At 43.1% G+C, this 19831-nt stretch overlaps 1 protein-coding gene across 2 annotated transcripts in view; it reads left to right on the top strand.

Moving 5' to 3' along the window:
* The first annotated feature begins 8527 nt into the window (after positions 1-8527).
* Positions 8528-19831, top strand: part of Nt5c3a (5'-nucleotidase, cytosolic IIIA) — a 37290-nt gene continuing 25986 nt past the window's right edge. For both annotated transcript variants that reach the window (XM_036182857.1, XM_036182858.1), the window contains exon 1: positions 8528-8795. In XM_036182857.1, coding sequence (XP_036038750.1) covers positions 8658-8795 — 138 coding nt within the window. In that variant the 5' untranslated portion in view covers positions 8528-8657. The remainder of the gene's footprint in view (positions 8796-19831) is intronic.

Below are 19831 nucleotides of genomic sequence, written 5' to 3'. Positions count from 1 at the left end.
AGGCAAGGTACCCCCTTCCTTATTCCATTGTCTTTCCAGAAGAAGGTAGGGTCTAGATTACAGGCATGCCTTCCAGTCTCAAGGTCTGGATTAAAGGTGTGTATCATCCAGCCTCAAGATCTGGATCAAAGGCATGTTGTCTTCTCTCCTCAAGGTCTGGATCACAAGTGCATCCTCCATTTCTGGATTATAATTCATTCAGGATATAATCAAGTTGACAACCAAGAATAGCCATCACAGGGCTCATGAAGTTCCACCAATATTTAATGGGCTACTGAAAACTTATTGCTTCTAGAGGAAAGAGAGTCAGTTTTTCTCGGGGGTATGGCTCTAAGAGATTATGCATGTGCCAGTGGATGGTCCTACAACCACACACATACAGGCAGCACTAAGTGGGCTCAGTGGTTTTTAGAGTAAGAGCACATAAAGTTGGAGGGAAAGGAATAGACGAGAAATTAGATGGGAGCAGATGGGAGTTAGATTTGATCAAAACATATTATATACATGTATGAAATTCTCAAATAGTAATAGAAAATTGTTGTAAGATCCAACTATATATGGTTTCAAAGAAACACACCTCCCTGGTAAAGACAGGACAAACTGAGTCAAAAGGATTAACAACATTCTTTCAAGTAAATAGAAACCAAAAAACTGGTGTGTCCCTTTAGATATCTGATAAAGTGTGTGCTTCAAAGCAAAATTAGTGAGAAGAGATAAAGCTGTCTCACTGCTTTGTTTTAATCACCATGATATATCTCAAAGTGACATGGCATGGGTGTGTGAGTTCAGTAGGATCTGGGGAGAGAAAACTCAGAGGCACCTTAAGAATGAATTTAGCGTTTTGCGGCTGCAGGGGGATCTAGTCTCTAAGGACTAAAACACTTTCCCTTCACCCAGGGCATTTTTATTTTTCTCTGTATTTACAGTTTAGCTAGTTGATTTCTCTCTGTTCAAAACAACCTGAATGAAGCTCCCAAAAATACAATGCTAAGTGCAAATTCCTCAATTCATCAGATACCATAGTTTTGTGGGTTTCCTGAACCAAGTTTTGCATAGGGCTTTGTATTCTTGGGACACTCCCAGACAAGACTCACATAGGGCAACAAGAGAAACAAAAGGTGTCTTGCTAAACAGAAGATGGATTAGAGCTAGGTGCAACTCTCTGGAGCCAGGCCAGGTGTAGCCCAGTGGGAGTGCAGCCACAGAGATAAGACACCATCACCACAGCAATTGAGAAGAGTTTATTGGCCTTATAGTTTCGGAGGGTGAGTCCATGACATCATGGCAGGGAACTTGGCAACAGACAGGCAGGCATGACAATAGAGCAGTAGCTGGGAGCTTACATCCTGGACCACAAGTAGGGGACAGAAATAACTGGAGCTGGAGCAATCCTCTGAAACCTCAAAGCCTGTCCAAGTGACGTACCTCCTCCAACAAGGCCACACCCCTGAATCTTTCCCAAACAGTTCAACCAACTGGGGACCAAGTATTACAATATATGAGCCTATGGGAGCCATTCTCATTAAAACACTATAATTACTTTTCCATTGTTGTGACCAAAGCAACTTAAAGAACGAAGAACTTATAGTGGATTATGGTTCCAGCAGGATAAGAGCTCATCATGGCAAGAAGCCATGGCAGCAATCAGCATACCTGATAGCAAGAACAGGAAGCTGAGAGATCATACTCTCAACTATAAACACGAAGCAGGAGAATGAATGGAATTGAGGCCAGGCTATGTGCTCTCTAAGGCTGCCCCTAGTTACATGCTTCCTCCAGTAAGGCTGAACTTCCAAAAGGTTCCACAACTTCCCCAAATGGTGTATCAACAGGGGACTGATAAGTTTTTTGCACCCTGATAAGCCTCTCTACCAATGCAACAATCCATATCAGGCCAAATTAGAAAAGTCCTGGTTTAATGGGTAAAGCATTCCCTGGTGGTTCTGTGGCCCCCCAGAGAGGAGACAGGAAAGAGAGACTGGAAAACCATGTGTCTGTTTTCAGGGATGCAGCTTATATACCCTGTGGGAGTGGTCTTGAGCATCTCTGGGGGATAAGCTGTGTTTAGCGGGCTTTGAATGGGCGGGTTTGGAAAGAGATGGGGAGGGGAGTTGAGGTGGGTCTTCCACCAGAACATTCCAGACTCTTTGGGTATAGGGATGCCAGGGTGCCAGGGGCTGAGGTGGAGCTCCCCCCAAACAGGGACCAAGTGCTCAAATACATGTGCCTATGGGGGACATTTTTCATTCAAACCACACCAGTAGGCCATTACATATTATTAAAGTAAACAATTTATCAAGAGTATATAACAGTTATAAATATATATGCCCCAACATCAGGACTCCTGATTTCATTTTTAAAGTAATGGGTTTGAAGGTTCTGATAGATCCTGACATCATAAGAGTGAGTGATTTCAATACTATATGCTAATCTCCATATGAGTCATCCAACAAACAGAAATTAATGAAGAAATCAGAGTTAAATTATACCATGGATCAAATGAGCATGATGGATATACACAGAATATTACATCCAACAAACACAGAATACACATTCTTGTCAGTAGCTACTAGAACCATATCTAAAATAGACCACATTGTAAGTCTTAGCCAAAATAATCTCTTGCATTTGATTATATGATTGTGTGATAAAACCAAAAACCACTAGAAAAAACAACTACAGGAACTAAACAAATGTATGGAGTAAAAACCGCACAGTTTTGGATGTCCAGTCGGTCTTTGGAGAGGATATTTTCAAGTGTCTTGGTTCATATAAAAATGAAAGCACAACCTTCCAGCATACTTGGGACATGAAAGTAATTCCACAAGCAAAGTTTACCAGCAAAACTTTTTTTCTGATAGATTTTTCAGTAAAATCAGAAAAAAACTCAAGTAAATAATGTAATCACACACCTTAAAGTCCTTGAAAAACAAGAACAAACCAAACACCAAAAATATTAGAAAGAAAAAATAACAAAGATTAGGGTAGTAACTAATGAGAAGTAGATGATGAACAGTACAAAAGAATTCTCTGAAAACATAAACAAGTTTGACAACCCCCTAGCCATACTAATCAAAACAGGGAAAGAAAATACCCAGATTAATACAATTAGTGATGGAAATGGGAGATTACTACAGATTCCAATGAAACACAGGGAATCATCAGAAAGTACACTGAAAACATATTCTGAATAACTGGAAAATCAAGGAGAAATGTATGAATTCCTGAACACATATGAACCACCAAAATCAAATCCAGAAAATATTAACAATTTTAACAGATCTATAGCAATTAGCAAGAATCAAATAGTAATAAAAAGATGTATCTACAAAAAAGCCTAAGACTAGGTGAATTGCCTGCCGAATTCTCCCAACCTTTTAAAAAGGAGCTAACAGCAATCTTTCACAAACTGTTGCACAACACATAAAGGGAGGGAACACTGCCAAACACATTCTACAAAGCCAGTATTACCATGCCACCAAAATGGCAAGAAAAGAAAATGATAGACCAACTTCCATGATGAACACAGATGCAAAAATTCTCAATAAAATTCTTGCAAAGCAAATTCAAAAACACATACAGAATATCATGCACTGTAGCCAAGTTAATCTTTTCTCAAGAATACAAGTAATACAGATTTATAAACCATTAAGTGTAATTCAATGCATAAATAGACTGAACGTCGTCAGAAATCACATGATCATCTCAGGTGATTAAAATAGGACTTCAGAAAATATCAACATTTTCTCATAAAAAGAAGTATTGAGGAAACGTAACAGGAGAAACATATCTCAACATCATGGAGGTTATAGACAACAAACCTATTGCTAATGTTATACTATGTGGGAAACCCCAGACCATTTCCTCTAAAACCTGAAATGAGACAAAGATTACTATTCTCACTATTCACTCAGCATAGTACTCACAGCCTTAGGTAGAGCAATAAGCTGTCTACTTTCTTTTATTTAAAGACAAGTCATTAGTGTGTGCTCGTACTAGCCTCAAACTCATGGTTCATTTGTTTTGGACTACCAAGTAATCACAGGCATATGCTACCACTATTGGCTTTGCACGGCAGTTTTTACATAGTAGTCAGTATAAGCTCTGTGTGTGTGTGTGTGTGTGTGTGTGTGTGTGTGTGTGTGTGTGTGTGTCTTAGTTAGAGTTCCTATTACTGTGAAGAGTCACCATGACCACAGAAAATTCTTATAAAGGAAAACATTTAACTAGAGATAGCTCGTAGCTTCAGAGGTATAGTCCATTATTGTCATGGTGGGAAGCATGGTGGCACACAAGCATAGCAGACATTATGCTAGAGAGTAGTTGAGTGTTCTACATCCAGATCCACAGGCAGCTGGAAGAGACAGTCAGATACTAGGCCTGGTTTGAGCTTTGGGGCTCTCAAAGCCCACTCCCAGTGGCACACTTCCTTCAACAAGACTATACCTACTCCAACAAGATCTCACATCCTAATCATTTCAAGTAATGTCATTCCCTTTGAGCCTATAGGGCTCATTTTCATTCAACATACCACAATATTTAATTGAATTTTGGTCTTACAACAGGCACAATTAATCAAAACTGCTGTGGTCTACAAAGAAGGAGTAGAGAGCAATACTCCTACTGTAAGAACTATTAGTAGTTTCATCCTACTTCAGTCACAGTGTGAAATCTCCTTGAACAAATTCTGTCAGTTGTAGTAGAGATCACTGACAGAGGGTGCTTAAGATCCACATGACATTCCCCGAGGTAATTTGGAATTTCTTGTACCCTTTTCTTAAAGATGCTCGTAGAATCTCACATAAATTATTCTTGTGTTTCCTCAACAAGCATTACATGACACCAGAGAAATGTTCACAAAACAAGTGTGGAAAGGGCGTTATGGTGAATTGCTACAGGTGCATATACTTGAATACTTGGTTCCTGATTGGTGGAATTGTTTGGAAGGGATTAGGACAGGGGACTTGTTAGAGGAGCTGTGTCACTAGGGGTGGGCTTTCAGGTATCAAAAGACCTATGCTCCCTCATCTGCCTCTGGTTGTCAATCAAGCTGTGAGCTCTCAGCTGCTCCTTCACTCTGCCCTCATGAACACTAGTGCCGTGGATATCGCTCTGTGTAAATAAAGTTCTGATTGGCCAGTGGCCAGGCAGGAAGTATAGGCGGGACAAGAGAGAAGAGAATTCTGGGAAGTAGAAGGCTGGGGGAGAGACACTGCTAGCCGCTGCCATGAGAAGTAACATGTAAAGACACTGGTAAGCCACAAGCCATGTGGCAAAGTATAGACTAACAGAAATGGGTTAATTTAAGATAGAAGTAGATAACAAGAAGCCTGCCACGGTCATACAGTTTGTAAACAATATAAGTTTTTGTGTGCTTTCTTGGTTGGGTCTGAGCGACTGTGGGACTGGCGGGTAAGAGAGATTTGTCCTGACTGTGGGCCAGGCAGGAAAACTCGAACTACACACTAGCACTCTGAAAACACAAGCCAGATTAAATGCTTATGAGTTGCCTTGGTAGTGGTACTTTATCATCGCAATAGAAAATTAAGTAAGACAGGCATCTGTGTAGTCCATGTTTAATTACAGACATGAGTTTTCTTCAGATGTCAGGTTCTGAATCACCTTCTGGTAATTATCTTTCTATATATTTCCCTTTAAGAATGCAAGGGACCCAGTAATGGGGCCGAGAAGAACATGTGACACAGGGAAAAAGCAATCTTTACCTTTAACTATGATGAGATTCAAGCCACATCCCCTCAAGATATGATTAAAGGAGATCAGACTATGCCATAAGAAAACATGCAACTTTGGTGCAGTTGGTTATTTTGACATGAAAGATACTGAAAACAGGTCAAGGCAGGAAATGCCCTTTAGTTTCCCTTGAATTCTGCAGTGGTTTGAATGACAATGGCCCCCCGGCCCAGATGTTTGAACATGTGGTCCCCAGTTGGTGGTGCTGTTTGGGGAGGTTTAGGAAGTGCATCCTCATTAGAGGAAGCATGTCTCCGGAAGCTTGCTTTCAGAGTGACTCTGCACCACTTCCTGTTTGCTCTCTCTGCTTTGTGTTTGTAGTTGAGATGTGTGTTGTCAGCTTTCTCCCATTGCTATGCCAGCAACCTGCTGCCATGCTATCTGAGCTTTTACAGATTTTAGTCCTCTGGATCCATATGCCAAAGTAAACTTTTTCTTCTTTAAGTTGCTTTGGTCATGGGATTTTTTTTTTTTAATCACAGTAACAGAAAAGCAATTAATACAAATTCCTTAAAATTTTAAGCATCCTTTGTGCAGAAGAAATATATATGGACCTTTTCATTTGTACATATATCAGGGAAAGAGCTACCCCCAAACACAACTTTTGAACTCAGGACTTGATATGCACCCTATCACTGAGCTCACAGCCATAGCCCCTGCAAAGATTTCCATCTGCACAAGGCAACTTTTAGTCACTGTACATTTCCACTCCTATGTTTCCACCTCACTCTAGAATTGTCAAATGTAATACATATTTCTTCCAGGATGGTATGTATATGTTCACCTCATTCTCTTGGCTACTTCCTCGAGGTGTTTTGTTTGAGCCAGAATCATGGTCCATGGCTGTAGTTAGCTGGCCATTGTACTCACAACAATCATCTGGCTTAGGATCCTAGGTGCAGACAACAGAAGCATGCTGCACCATGACCAGTGTGAGTCTCATAATTTTGTGGGACTGCCATTTGCACAATACATAAATTGTTTTACTCTGGTTAATGTCTTATACCAATTTGCTTTTAGACCAGCTAATAAAAACTAGAAAAAAAGAATTCTTTCTCCTCCACAATTATTAATTCTTGACTTCCTTCAGTTGCATGCATCAGGCCGAGAGAGCCTGGACAAGCATCAGCATCAATCTCACAGAACTGTGACTATCCTAAAAATCTCTCTTGCAACCCCAGTCACACCCATTCTGAGAAAAGCAGAGGAAACAGTATCAAATCCCTTAAAAAAAAAACACTGGGGCCCACTGCTGGACACAAGCCATCCCGGGAGGATCTGCCCAACTTGGCCAGGCAAGATGACTAGACTGCTACACAACTCCAGGGAGGCTACTAGAAAACAGGACCCTAGGAAAGACACAGGGATCACCCAATGACAGAGAAATGGATGAGATCTACATGAACAACCTGGATGACAGTGGGAGTAATGAAGGGCAAGGTTTGAGGGAAAGAGAGTTTAGGGGAGCAGGAGATCCCAGCTGGATCAGGAACAGAAAGGGAGAATGAGGAATAACATGATAAATGAAGACCAAATGAGGACAGGAATAGGCAGAGTGCTCGAGAGGTCCCCAGAAATCCACAATGATATATCCTCTATAGACTGCTGGCAATGGTCGAGAGAAAGCCTGATCTGACCTAGTCTGGTGATCAGATGGCCAAACACCCTACCAGTCTATCTGGAACTCTCATCCAATAACTGATGGAAGTGGATGCAGAGATCCTCAGCCAGGCCCCAGGTGGAGCTTCCAGGTGTCCAACTATCGAGAAAGAGGAGGGACTGTAAGAGCGTGAATTGTTGAATCCAAGATTGCAAAAAGCACAGGGACAAATAGCTAATCGAATGGAAGCACATGAATTATGAACCAAAGGCTCTGGAGCCCCCAGCTGGATCAGGCCCTCTGGATAAGTGAGACAATTAAATAGCTTGAACTGTTTGGGAGGCACCCAGGCTGTGGGACCAGGACCTGTTCTTAGTGCATGAGCTGGCTGTTTGGAACCTTGGGCTTACACAGGGACACTTTGCTCAGTCTGGAAGGAGGTGACAGGACCTGCCTGTACTGAATCTATCAGGTTTGAAATGAATCCCCAGGGATGTCTTGGTCCTGGAGGACATGGGAATGGAGGGGAGGGTCCAGAGGGAAGGTGGGGGGTAGGGGCGGGAGGGGGGAGGTCAGGGGAACCCATGGCTGATGTGTAAAATTAAAATACATAATAATAATAATAATAATAATAATAACAACAACAACAACAACACTGGGAAGTGAGGACAACTGCAAGTCTGGCTGTTCACACTGTTGAGGAAAGTATGCTAAACTAGGGAGTAAGATGAGACTGAGAAAGGATGACCTGTAGCACACAGAACTCCCCAAGAAGCCTAAACCCTGGCCTTCCCACCCAAGATGCTACTGCGCAAGTCAGACATGGCGCCGCTGAGCCTCCTGGGCGTTGTAGTCCACGTTGGCAGAGTCGGGACACAGTTTCTGAGTGGGCAGTGGTTGAAATCTCTTTCACTGGGGCAGGGCTTTGTTTGTTGCCTCGTATATCTGGGACGGTCTTACTATGTACTATAGGCACAGCCTAGCTAGCGTCCGGAGCACTGGGATTCTGGATTACATATGCGCTACTTGGCTTTAGCGCGCATTGAGGAGGTCTCCTTCCGGGTCTTTGCGGCGTAGCTCTGGCGTCAGGGGTCAGAGGAAGTTCCGCCTCCGCGTAGGGGCGGGGTTCCGGGCAAGGGCCACATTGTCTCCGCCCCGCTGTCCCCGCCCCTCATCTCTTTGGGGCGGGGCCTCCTCGGTCTCCGCCGTGCGGGGCGGAGCTCCGGACTGGTGTGCGGCGTGCTGCCGCGCCCCTGGGCTCCTAGCCGCGGGTCTTGGGCTTTTCGCGCGGCACGCGGGCTTGTCCATGGACCGCGCGGCCGTGGCGCGGGTGGGCGCGGTGGCGAGCGCCAGTGTGTGCGCGGTGGTGGCGGGCGTGGTGCTGGCCCAGTACATATTCACCTTGAAGAGAAAGACGGGCCGCAAGACCAAGATCATCGAGATGGTGAGTGCGGTCGCAGCGGCTCGCGCGCGGGTTGCCGGAGCGGCGTGGGCCGAGCTCCTCCCTGCGAGGGCCGGCTGCACGCGTGCTGATGCTTGGCGGTGTCTGAACAGATGCTCCGAGATAACTAACTACCCCTTGCTGAAAAACCTGTTTCTCCAGAGCTAATCTCAGATCCGCACCCGCCTCCAAGAGGTGCAGCTAATCCGATTCAGACTCCTGTTCAGGAGTCGGGTTTTTTTGTTTTGTTTTGTTTTTTTGCATCCGGGCTGCCTTGAGTTATGTTGTGAAAACAGCATCCTCAGTGTTTTTAGAAATGCCAGCCAACCAGTGGGATATTGGGCTAGCTCGAATATTTGAGTGGTCTTCCTTGTCTGGTTAGTGCTCTAAGAAGTGTTCTTGTGCCGCCCCCCCCCAAAGCTCCTGCGTGAATCCTTAAAATGTTCTTTTAAGAATTATTTACAGCTTCGTTAAAATTGTTTGTCTCAAGAATTCCATGTGAATTTTGAAGTGACTTGTTGCCAGGCTGGATGTGTTTCATTTGGGGTTTTTGTTTTGATGGTACTTGATGAGCATGAATGTGATTTCTTTACTGAACATCCGGAACCAAAACATAAAGTTGACGATCTGAACACTATTTTAGGTTATTTGTGTGTTGTTAGATCTTATTTTCTTTGTATACTTCTGGTTGCAAACATTTTGTGTCAGAAGTTTTGCTGCCTGCGTCAAGAACTTAAATGGCTTTATTTTGCTCTGTACTCAAAATTTATAATCCATCCGTGGGGAAAAGAAAAAGAAAAAAAGCGGATTTCTATATCTTTCTGTATGTACTTAAGCTGTGGACTGGTTTTTCACAAAAATCTCAAGAAAGGGTTTTCCTTCGTTGTGAAACATAATGAAGACCCACCAAGACTGCCAACTTCAGTCTTGGTGGTATCGTACAAATCGGTCCATCTTTGCCTGTACATATAGTGCGTTGTTTTAAATTAGCTGTAATTTGTGTCTGGCCTGCTGGTAGTTTTTCAATAGAAAATGTGAAAAGAGTTAGGTTTGTTTGTTTGTTTGTTTGTTTACTTTTGTAATTTTAGTAGATTGTTCCTTTAGATGGTAGAAATATTAGAATGATCTGAAATATGGATTCCAGCTCTGGTTATTTCTCTTTATAATAGTCATGGCTTAGGAGGTCTGCTGTGCCCACTCTATGCCCTTCCTTTATAGAATTTGTAGAAACCCAGGGAACCCATATTCTGGTCACAGAAAATATATAACTACCTCACCAAGGTAGGCTGGGGGGGGGAGGGGCAGGGATGACACCATTTGTGATCCTCTGAACCTATGGCGATCCTTTTGCCTCAGCCTCCTGAGTACAGGATTACATGCATGAGCCACCCTGCCAAGCAGGGCATTTTTAACCAAAGACATTAGGGAATTTCTGGTGAGCTATGCATGCCATAGTGGAAATGTCCAATACCATAGCAACCTAGATATCCAGAGAAAACCAATTAGCAGGCACATTAGAAGTATTCAGAGAGATAGGACAACCCATTTAGCAAAGTTGGCTAGTACTTTCCACATTTAATTATCCTTGTGTGTGCTCCCCGAATCTATATTAACATCTACCCCTACTTACTAATGAAGTTTTCAGCATACACACACCCTCTATACTGGGTATAGACCCCAAGGCTTTACACCTGCTAGGCAAGCATACCTACTTCATTAGCAACCCCCAGCCCCTTCTGAGACAGGATCTTTCTAAATTGTTTATCCTTGCCTTGAATTTGCAATCCTGCCTCAGTTGGGTTTACAGGTGTGCACCACCATGACCAGCTCCAGATTTCTCCTTTTCACACCTACAGTCTCTTAAGATTACTGATTAACTTGTCATTATCAAACACTTTCTCTGTGCATTTTACTTCAAGGCGATGTAGATTTACAGTAGTATTGAACAAGTATTCGCATATTATCGCATGCTGGTTTCCTTTGTTAACACCTTATATGCCTCACTTGATACCGTTAATGAGCAAATATTGACATATTAAATGGCCATGGTGGGGTTTGGTTTGGTTTTCTCAGATTTCCTGTACTTTTACTCATGTCCTTGTCTGTTCCAGGAGTCTCTCTTGGGTACCACAGCACACTTAGTCATCATGGCTCCTTATCTTACCCCACTTTGGTCCTGAGATTAAACCCAGGGCCTCTGGACATGTGCTCTACCCCTCACCTACACTCCCAGCCTCCTTATCTCTTCTTGACTGGGGCACTTTCTCCGACTTGACTTGTTTTCATCCCTCACAGTCTCAAGTTGTTATCGTGAGGTCTTCTGTAGACTGTCCTTGGCTAGATGGCATCAGGACGTTTTCTCATGATTAACTAGGGCTGTGAGTTTCCCAGAGGGTGACTAGCGAAGTGTTACTTTCAGTACGTAGCCTAACTGCTAGCATGAGGCTGTCGCCGGGTGAGGTACGTCTGTCAGAATTGCCTGTCAGCATTCTCCACGGTCAATTGTTTTCCATCGCCTCCTCATGGAGAAGTTAAGTTTGTGTTTCCAGTACAGAGTTAGAGTTCAGGTCCTTAGGGGTAAAGTATCTGCATTGACTACCTGGGATTATTCTGTACTGGGAAGTCATCTGTCCTCATTGATTTATGCATCATACAGGCTCATGGATATTTGTCTTCTGTTTGGAGTTAAAATTCAGTACTGCTTCATTTGTTGCTAATATTGTTCCCATTTGACCCCCGAGAGCTCTGTCAGTTGGGTCTTCTGTCTTGGTCACACTCCCAGCGAGTCCATACATGTGTTTCCAGCTGAAAATGGCATGGTGGCTGCCCAGTAAACAGTGTGGCAAGAGTGACCAAGGCTAGGCTGGGTGTTCGGTGGTTTTGTTTTGAGACAGTCTTGCTGTATTGCCTATCCTGTCTCAGACCCCAGCACTGAGCTGACCTCCAACCCGACCTTCCTTAGTTAGGACTGTAGATGTGTGTTATTTCTTGGCCTTTCGGACAGGTTTTACAGACTACACCCTACCCAGAGCCTCTTTTAGTAATGGAATTCTAGTGATCTAAAAGGGGTTGGGGTTTTTTGGTGGTGGTAGTTTACTTGGTTTTTAAAAATGTCAGCAAGATAGCTCAGTGAGTGAAGGCACTTGGTGCCAGGCCTGATAACCTGGATTTGATGCTCAGAACACATGGGATGGCGTGGGGATAGCACCAGCTTGCAGGTTATCCTGTGTGATGGCCACATGCACAGCCCTGCACCCCCTCCCCAAACAATGAAATAATAGACATAATTAAAATTTTCTAACGATACAATTTTGAGGCATTTGAAATTATATCAGTTTTAGTGGTCCTTAGATTTGCTAGTGTATTGAAACAGGGTCTTTCTCCTTGTGTAGCTTAGGTTGACCAGGGACTTGAGAGTCCTCCAGCCTCAGGCTCCAGAATGCTGGGATTACAGGATTGCTCTATCATGCCCAGATTTCCAGATTGTCTACACTATCAGGACAACACGATCATCATCATTGTTAATTTCTACATTATCAGGGTTGTCTTCTGAAGAAGCAGCATTGGGTCATTGAGACAAAGTGAATTATTTCCTGCTGCTTGACACACAAACAACTTCACAACAGTTCAGGTGCTACCATGTCCTGTATCTCTGTGAAAAAAAAAACATTTTCAACAAAGTATGTAAAAATGTGAATATATGTTAGCATTACAAGTGAGCATTTACAGTTAGATTTTTTAATTTTCTAATCTAAGGATTGAACCTGTTGCGTGCTAAACCAGCCCTTTACAAAAGCCCATTTACATTTTTATTTGGAGACTGGGTTTTGGTAAATTGCCCTGGCTGACCTTGAATCTGCAGCTCTCTTTCCTTGACTCTAGTTGGGATTATAGATGTGTATACCATTAAGCCTGTGGCAGTAGATTATGATGATAAGAAATGATGACTCTGGGACTAGAGAGTTCAGTGGTTAGGAACACTTATGACTTTTACAGAGGACCTGGGTTTGGTTCCCAGCAGCCCCAGGATGGCTCAACACCATCTCTGACTTCAGTTCCAGAGTATCCAGTGCTTTCTGACCTCTTCGGGCAACAGACATACACATGGTGCACATGTGTATGTTCAAGCAAAACACTCATACATATAAAATAAATAAATCCAGTTTTTTAAAAGAAATATGATTTTGAATCACAGCTAAGTGAAATGTTAGCCTAAAAATGCCAAAAAATAAATAAATAAACGGAACAACAGCAACAAAAGTCTCCAAAACAAGGTTTGATGCTTCTCATCAGTAGAACCTGCATCTAAAAACTCATATTTATGATGTTTGGATTTCAACAAGCCCATAGACGTTGGGGTTGTGCTTTTTTAATTTTTATAATTATTATTGTATGTGTGTGCATGATATAGGAGGGGCACACACATGCTTATGGAGCTCAGAGGGCAGCTTGAGGGTCTGTAACGTCCTTCACCTTCACATGGACGCTGGTAGCTCGGTGTGTGCTGCAGGAAGGAGCCTTTACTCCAGAGCCATCTTGTCAGCCCTTGTGTTGTCTGTTAAGACAGGATCTTGCGACAAGGCCCAGACATGCATGGAACACAGAGTAGCCCTGCCTCGGCCTTCCAAGTATGGGACAGAAAGCCATTTTTTAAACTGAGAATGCTCATCATTGCCATGTCCTAAAATAAACACTCTCTAATAAGATCAAGAAACCAAGAAGACTCAAAACAAAAAGTCTCCTTGCTGGTGCTGGAGTTATGTTGTCCTGGGGCCATGGAACTGCAGAAGTTCTGTAGTGACAGTCTGTATACTTTAGATTCAAAATCTTTTTACTTGAGGTGTTGGTTAAAGCATTATCTAACAGATTGTGCTTAACAAGAGTAATCACTGTATTTATTTATTCATTTATTTATTTATTTTTAGTTTTTCGAGACAGGGTTTCTCTGTGTAGCTTTGCACCTTTCCTGGAATTTATTTGGTAGCCCAGGCTGGCCTTGAACTCACAGAGATCCACCTGGCTCTGCCTCCTGAGTGCTGGGATTAAAGGCGTGTGCCACCACCGCCCGACTTTTTTTGTTTGTTTTTTTGTTTTTGTTTTTCAAGACAGGGTTTCTCTGTGTAGCTTTGTCCCTTTCCTGGAACTCGCTTTGTAGACCAGGCTAGCCATGAACTCAGAGAGATATTTGTGTGTGTACGTCTGTGCACACATGCCCCAGCCCATCGTGGAGGTCAGAAGACATGTCTGTGGAATCAGTTCTTTCCTAGCTTTACATGGGGACCTGGGGATGGAACTCAGGCAGCCAGGTTTCACCACAACCACTTTAAAAACACTAGCAATCTCATCAGTCCCCAAGAGTAAATCTTTCTTTTAAATTCAGACACCTTCCTGGAGCAGGGGCCTGTGTCTCTAGTTCTAGATGGCTGTTTCTTGGACAAGTGCCACTCAGACTCAACCCACAGAGAGACTGCTCCAGCAGCAGAGACGACTGAGTGTGTGGCTGGCCAAAAGAGTCCTGCTGCAACATACACATTTGCTTGGCTCCTGCTTCAGCTTTAATATTTGCTCAGTTATCAAATTATATTTGTCTTCCTAGTTTTTAAGACTTAAAAAAGAGAAAGAAACATTAGGAGCAAAGTGGTTTTTGTTGTTGTTGTTTGGTGGTGGTGGTGGTTTGTTTTTGTTTTGTTTTTTGAGACAAGATTTCTCTGTGTAGCTTTGGAGCCTTTCCTGGAACACACTCTGTAGCCCAGGCTGCCTCGAACTCACAGAGACCCACCTATTTCTGCCTCCCAAGTGCTGGGATTAAAGGCGTACACCACCACCGCCCGGCCACAAAGTGATTTTCTCAGTGGGTTCTCAGTGGGTATACAGTATCTTTTCCCTTGCTTAGGCATTACCACTGGATACCCTTGTAGAGCCCAGTAAGAATGAGAACACTGGGTCAAACAGCTCAGGACTCAGACTCTTGTTTTTCAATTTCTCAGTGGTGTGGCCTTGCCTGGGTTGCCTGCCCTCACTACACCTGAGCAAACTGTAACTTGGGAAGTTCTCTGTAAGCCGGGGATTGTTTTCCACATCAGTGAAAGAAGGGTACTGTTACAGGATGAGTAGACCCTTTGTGGCTTTAGGATGGAAATCCAATACAGTCTGAAGTTCTATGTCTGAACTAAAAGCAAGGCAGAGAAGGCCCAATGTAGGTATATCCAACCCTCCTTCGGGGAGAGCGTGAATAGCCGTGCCTTCAGCTTCATCTGCACCACTGTCCATACACTTGGCTCAAGATGTGCCCGTGCTTGTATTCTGGCCTCCTCTGCTGTTCTGACCTCCTCTGCAGTCCCCCATGGACGGTTCTAGGGCAGACATGTCATTGTCATGGTCCTTGGATGGAACCCACTAGCCAGTGTTTTATCTGTTGGGAAAGACAGCCAACTAAAATGCAGGAGAAGACTGATGTGCATGCCAGAGAGCCAAGGAAAAAGCTCTATTCAGGCCACAGTCCCTTCAGGTTGGGAGTGCACTGGCAGTGAGGCAGGGAGAGGCCGCTGGGTGCTCCCTTTTTCTTATCATTGTGCCCAAATGTCTGTCCTTGAGCAGTCAGTCAGTCTTCCCTCACAGTGTTGCCCAGGAGAAAGGAAGTGGCCTTTTAGGAAGCCCAGCCTGCTCTCTCTGTACCCTTTAACCTTCCCTCGGTATATCTTTTTTTTAAACTGAATGATAAAGACAGTGTGTTTTTCTAGATAAGTTTTTTAGTGTTTTGTTTTGTTTTATGCTTTCTTTTTATTTTAGAAAGTGTGTGTGTGTGTGTGTGTGTGTGTGTGTGTGTGTGTGTGTGTGTTATTGCTGTTCTCAGCACTGGGGATTCAGTATTCCAGGAAAGCATTCTATTTCTGAGCTGCACCCCCAGCCCTAGTGTTGACACCCTTAGAACAAAACCCTCACCTCATCATCCCTCCACGTTTAGGAAGTTACCTTTGTTTTTCTGAAATGAAAGTTAAAGCTGTATAAAGCATTTTCTGACAGCATGGCATTTTCAGAGACGTGTCTAACTTCTAGTCTCTTGTGGTATCCTTACAGGCTGTGATTTGGTTTTATCCTGGAAAATGAACTGAGAGCTGATAGTTTAGCAGAAGCAGGGGTGGTGAGAAGGAAGGAGTGTTGTCCTAGTAACCGAAGATTTAGAGATTAGCACTTTTACATAGATTGTACCTTCCAGGTAGATTGACACCTGATGAAGATTAAAGAGGGCATTTGTAACTGGATATACCAAAAGATGTCACCATGATCTCCTTTGCATTCATGTCCCTAGTTTGCTAAGCTACTAATGAGGCAAGAACTAAGAAAGGAAGGGCAAAAACCCAGCAGTAAGGCCAGAGCCCTGGCTACCAGAAAACTCTGTCAGTAGAACAAGAGTCACGAGGGACCACCAGGACCCCGGGGAAGCGTGAGGGACCACCAGATAGGTGGTTAACCCTATAGTAGGGTAAAGGCCCAGTCAGGAGTAGGGGGACTGAGTGGAAGAAGGGGTACCCCACAAACAAATCCATGCCAACTTATTTGGTGATTTGGATGAGTATGGCCCCCATAGGCTCATATGTTTGAATGCTTAGTCTCCAGTTGGTGGAACTGTTTGGGAAGGATTAGAATGTGTGGCCTTGTTTGAAGAAGTGTGTCACTAGGGACGGGCTTTGAGGTTTCAAAAACCCACGCCACTCCCTGTTAGCTCATTCTTGCGCTTATGGATCAGATGTAAGCTCGCAATCACTGCTCCAGCAAGTCACGCCTGCCTGCCTGCGCTTGTCTTGTGTTCCTCGTGATGGTCATGGACTCTAACCCTCTGGAACCATGAGCTCTAAATTAAATACTTTCCTTCTCTAAATTGCCTTGGTCATGTTGTTTTGTCACACCAATAGACAAAGTAAGACAGCTTACTCCTCAGGTACCAGGATTTTACATTGTGAGTGTTTTAATATGGTGATTCATTTCAGATTAGGTAGGAGTGACTGAACTGAGATTCAGGTGGAGGTGGGATCTTACACCAAGGAAAACAACTTCAGCGTGATTCAGCAGGAACTGAGAGCTGGATTTGCTAAGAAAAAGATAGTCCATGCTTTAGATTTAAGTTGGAGCGGAGGGAGGAGAGGAGAGAGAAGGAGACTGAGAGAGGTTTAAGTGTTGTAACAGTAGTGCTGCTGCTGCTGTGTGTGTGTGTAATTACGTTTTTCAGAGACTATAACTTAGAACCAAGTTAGAAGATGAAGCAAAGTTTGAAAATTAAGTAAGAACTATGAATTTGTTTCCTTTTGGAACTGAAGGTGGTTTATGAGGTACATTGTTCAAGGAAGAGGGAAGTGCTGATAAAATTAAACCCAAAGGTCACAGACTTTAAAAAGAATAAACAAGTCTAATTTGTGAGAAATCCTGTCTTCAAGGAAGCAGGAGATGACCCTAATGGCAAAATTTGAGGAATAGCAATCAGTTAGTCAAGTTTGGAGAAAATGTGTTTTAAGACAAGAGATGTAAGTACACTAAACTCTTGACATTGACCTTATCTTTATAGCTAACTCTCTTTCTGTGGAATTGTCTGAGCATACGAGGAAAGTGCTCTACCACCAAGCCACATCCCCAGCCTCTGAGATTATCCTGAATCCCCAAATTAGCAAATGTTCCAGAAATGTTTGTAGCAGGCTATATGACTTTGTTCTTCTAAATCACATGGGTCATGCTTCCTTTGCATTATCTTCATGCCACAGTTAACCACAGTTTGAACCCTATAAGTTTGATGTCCATCCTATCTAGTGAGCTTAGAGTTACTTCCTGAAACAATTACTATTTTTTTCTTGTTTTTTTAAATTGTGTACTCATCTGTGTGACAATGAGACCAGTTTCGAGCAAGTTCCTAACATTTTCAGTTTGTTCAAAAACTCTTCTCATCCTTTTACTTTCTGTATTCGTACTAACAGCATAACCGTTGACTGAGGGTTAAGTAGACGTGTTTTTCCTTAGCAGAGCAGTGTTTATCATCTGGCGAAGGCTCACAAAAGCTGCTTACAGAAATCATGGCAACCAGAAAATATGGACCATTATTTTTTAAGTTCTCCCACTTGCTAGTGACTTAAGGAACGTAATTTATGCAGCCCTATCTTGTATACACAGTCTGAACCAGGAATCTGCAGATAAGGACCAGCAATCTGAAGTTTTTGTTTGGTGGTTGTTTTTTGAAAGGAATCTCATGACTGTAGTCTAAGTTGGGATCTACTCATCCTCCTGCCTTGTCTCTTTAGGGTCCCCACAGACATGCACTCTCAGGTCTAGCCAGCCTCTGCTTAAACAGTGTGTTTTAAAGTTGTACAGGACTTCCAGTTCCTTCTGTAGCTTTATTATATTTACTTTAAAAATATTTCATTTTTAAGTGTGTGTGTGCGTGTGTGTGTGCGTGCGTGTGTGTGTGTATCACACACATAAGTGCAGATGCTTTCTGAGGCCAGAAGAAGGCATCAGATGCCCCTGGAACTGCCTGACATAGGTGCTGGGAACTGAACTTGGGTCCTCTGGAAGAGCAGCCATTGTTCTTAATTGCTGAACCATCTCTTCAGCCACCAGTATTTTACTTTTTGATACAACTGTGAATGGGATAGTTTCCCTGATTTCTTTCTTAGCATGTTTGTTATTGGTATATAGATGGAAAGCCTACTGATTTTTTTGTGTGTCTTAATTTTATATGCCTCTGTTTGCTAAGAGTTTTCTGCTGGGGCCGTTGTGATCTTTGTGCACAGAATCCTGTCATCTGCAAATAAAGGTACTTTGACTTCTCCCTTTCTTATTTGTGTCCCGTTTATTTCCTCCCTTCTTTTGTTCGAGCTAAGGCTTAAAGTGCTATGTTAGGTGAGTGGAGAAAGTGGACACCCTTGCCTCATTCCTGATTATAGTGGAAGTGCTTTGAGTTTTCCTCCTTTTGTGTAAGTTGACTATAGGTGTGTTGTATTCCTAGTCTCTTGAGCGGGATGGAGTGATAAACATTATTTTGAAACAAGGTCTTGCTCTATAGCCACATAGGACCTCTAATCCATAATCCTCCTGCCTTAGCCTCCTGAGGACTGGTTTTGTTTCCAGCTGTAGTTGATGAAAGAGACCCTTACCTGTGCATGGGTGATTGGAGTTTGTAGCTGAAAGTTTTCCTGTGCCTACCTGGCTCTTGCATCCTTACCTCTAGCAGCTGCTCAGACCCAAATGAACACACAGAGGCTTATATTAATTATGAACTGTATGACCTATTGGCTCAAGCTTCTCACTAGCTAGATCTTACATCTTAAATTAACCTATTTCTATAAATCTGTACTGTGTTACGTGGCTCATGGCTTACTGGTATCATTATATTTTGCTTCTTCATGGTAGAGGCTGGCAGCATCCTCTCTGTTCTGCCTTTCAACTTCCTCCTCTCTAGTTAGAATGTCCCGCCTAACCCTATTCTGCCTCACCATTGGCTAAACAGCTTTATTTATCAACCAATCAGAGCAACATATTTTCACAGGATACAAAAAGACATTCCCCCATCAGGAGTTAACTGTAGTTGATGAAAGGGACCTTACTGTGCATGGGTGATGAGAGTTAACTGTAGTTGATGAAAGGGACCCTTACCTGTGCATGGGTGACAGGGACTTGGACTCTGGTTCATTAACCATTTAACAGTCTGTGGTGCCTCTCAGAGGGAGGTCTACAGTCCTTTAGCAAGTGGCATGGTCCATTATGTTGAAAATAAATGTTCAAACCAGAACCAAGAGAATGAGGCAGCCTTTTCTCTTGTCTTGTGTCTTCTAATCTAACTGCATATTGTACCTTGGGCTGATAGCCATGTGCCACAGCATTGGCATTTTCACTGTTTATTTAAATGAAAACCATACCTGAGAGATTGTTTTGCTCCCATTAAAGTATCAGTCATGACTGGGCAGGTGGCACTCGGGAGGCAGAAACAAATGGAACTCTGTGACTTCTAGGCCACTTAGGGTTACATAGTGAGACTCTCTGTCTCTAAATAAATA

The sequence above is a fragment of the Onychomys torridus genome, chromosome 3, assembly GCF_903995425.1.
Source record: "Onychomys torridus chromosome 3, mOncTor1.1, whole genome shotgun sequence".
NCBI lineage: Eukaryota > Metazoa > Chordata > Mammalia > Rodentia > Cricetidae > Onychomys > Onychomys torridus.
The sequence above is the reverse complement of the archived record's forward strand: the minus strand, read 5'-3'. Positions and strand labels throughout refer to the sequence as shown.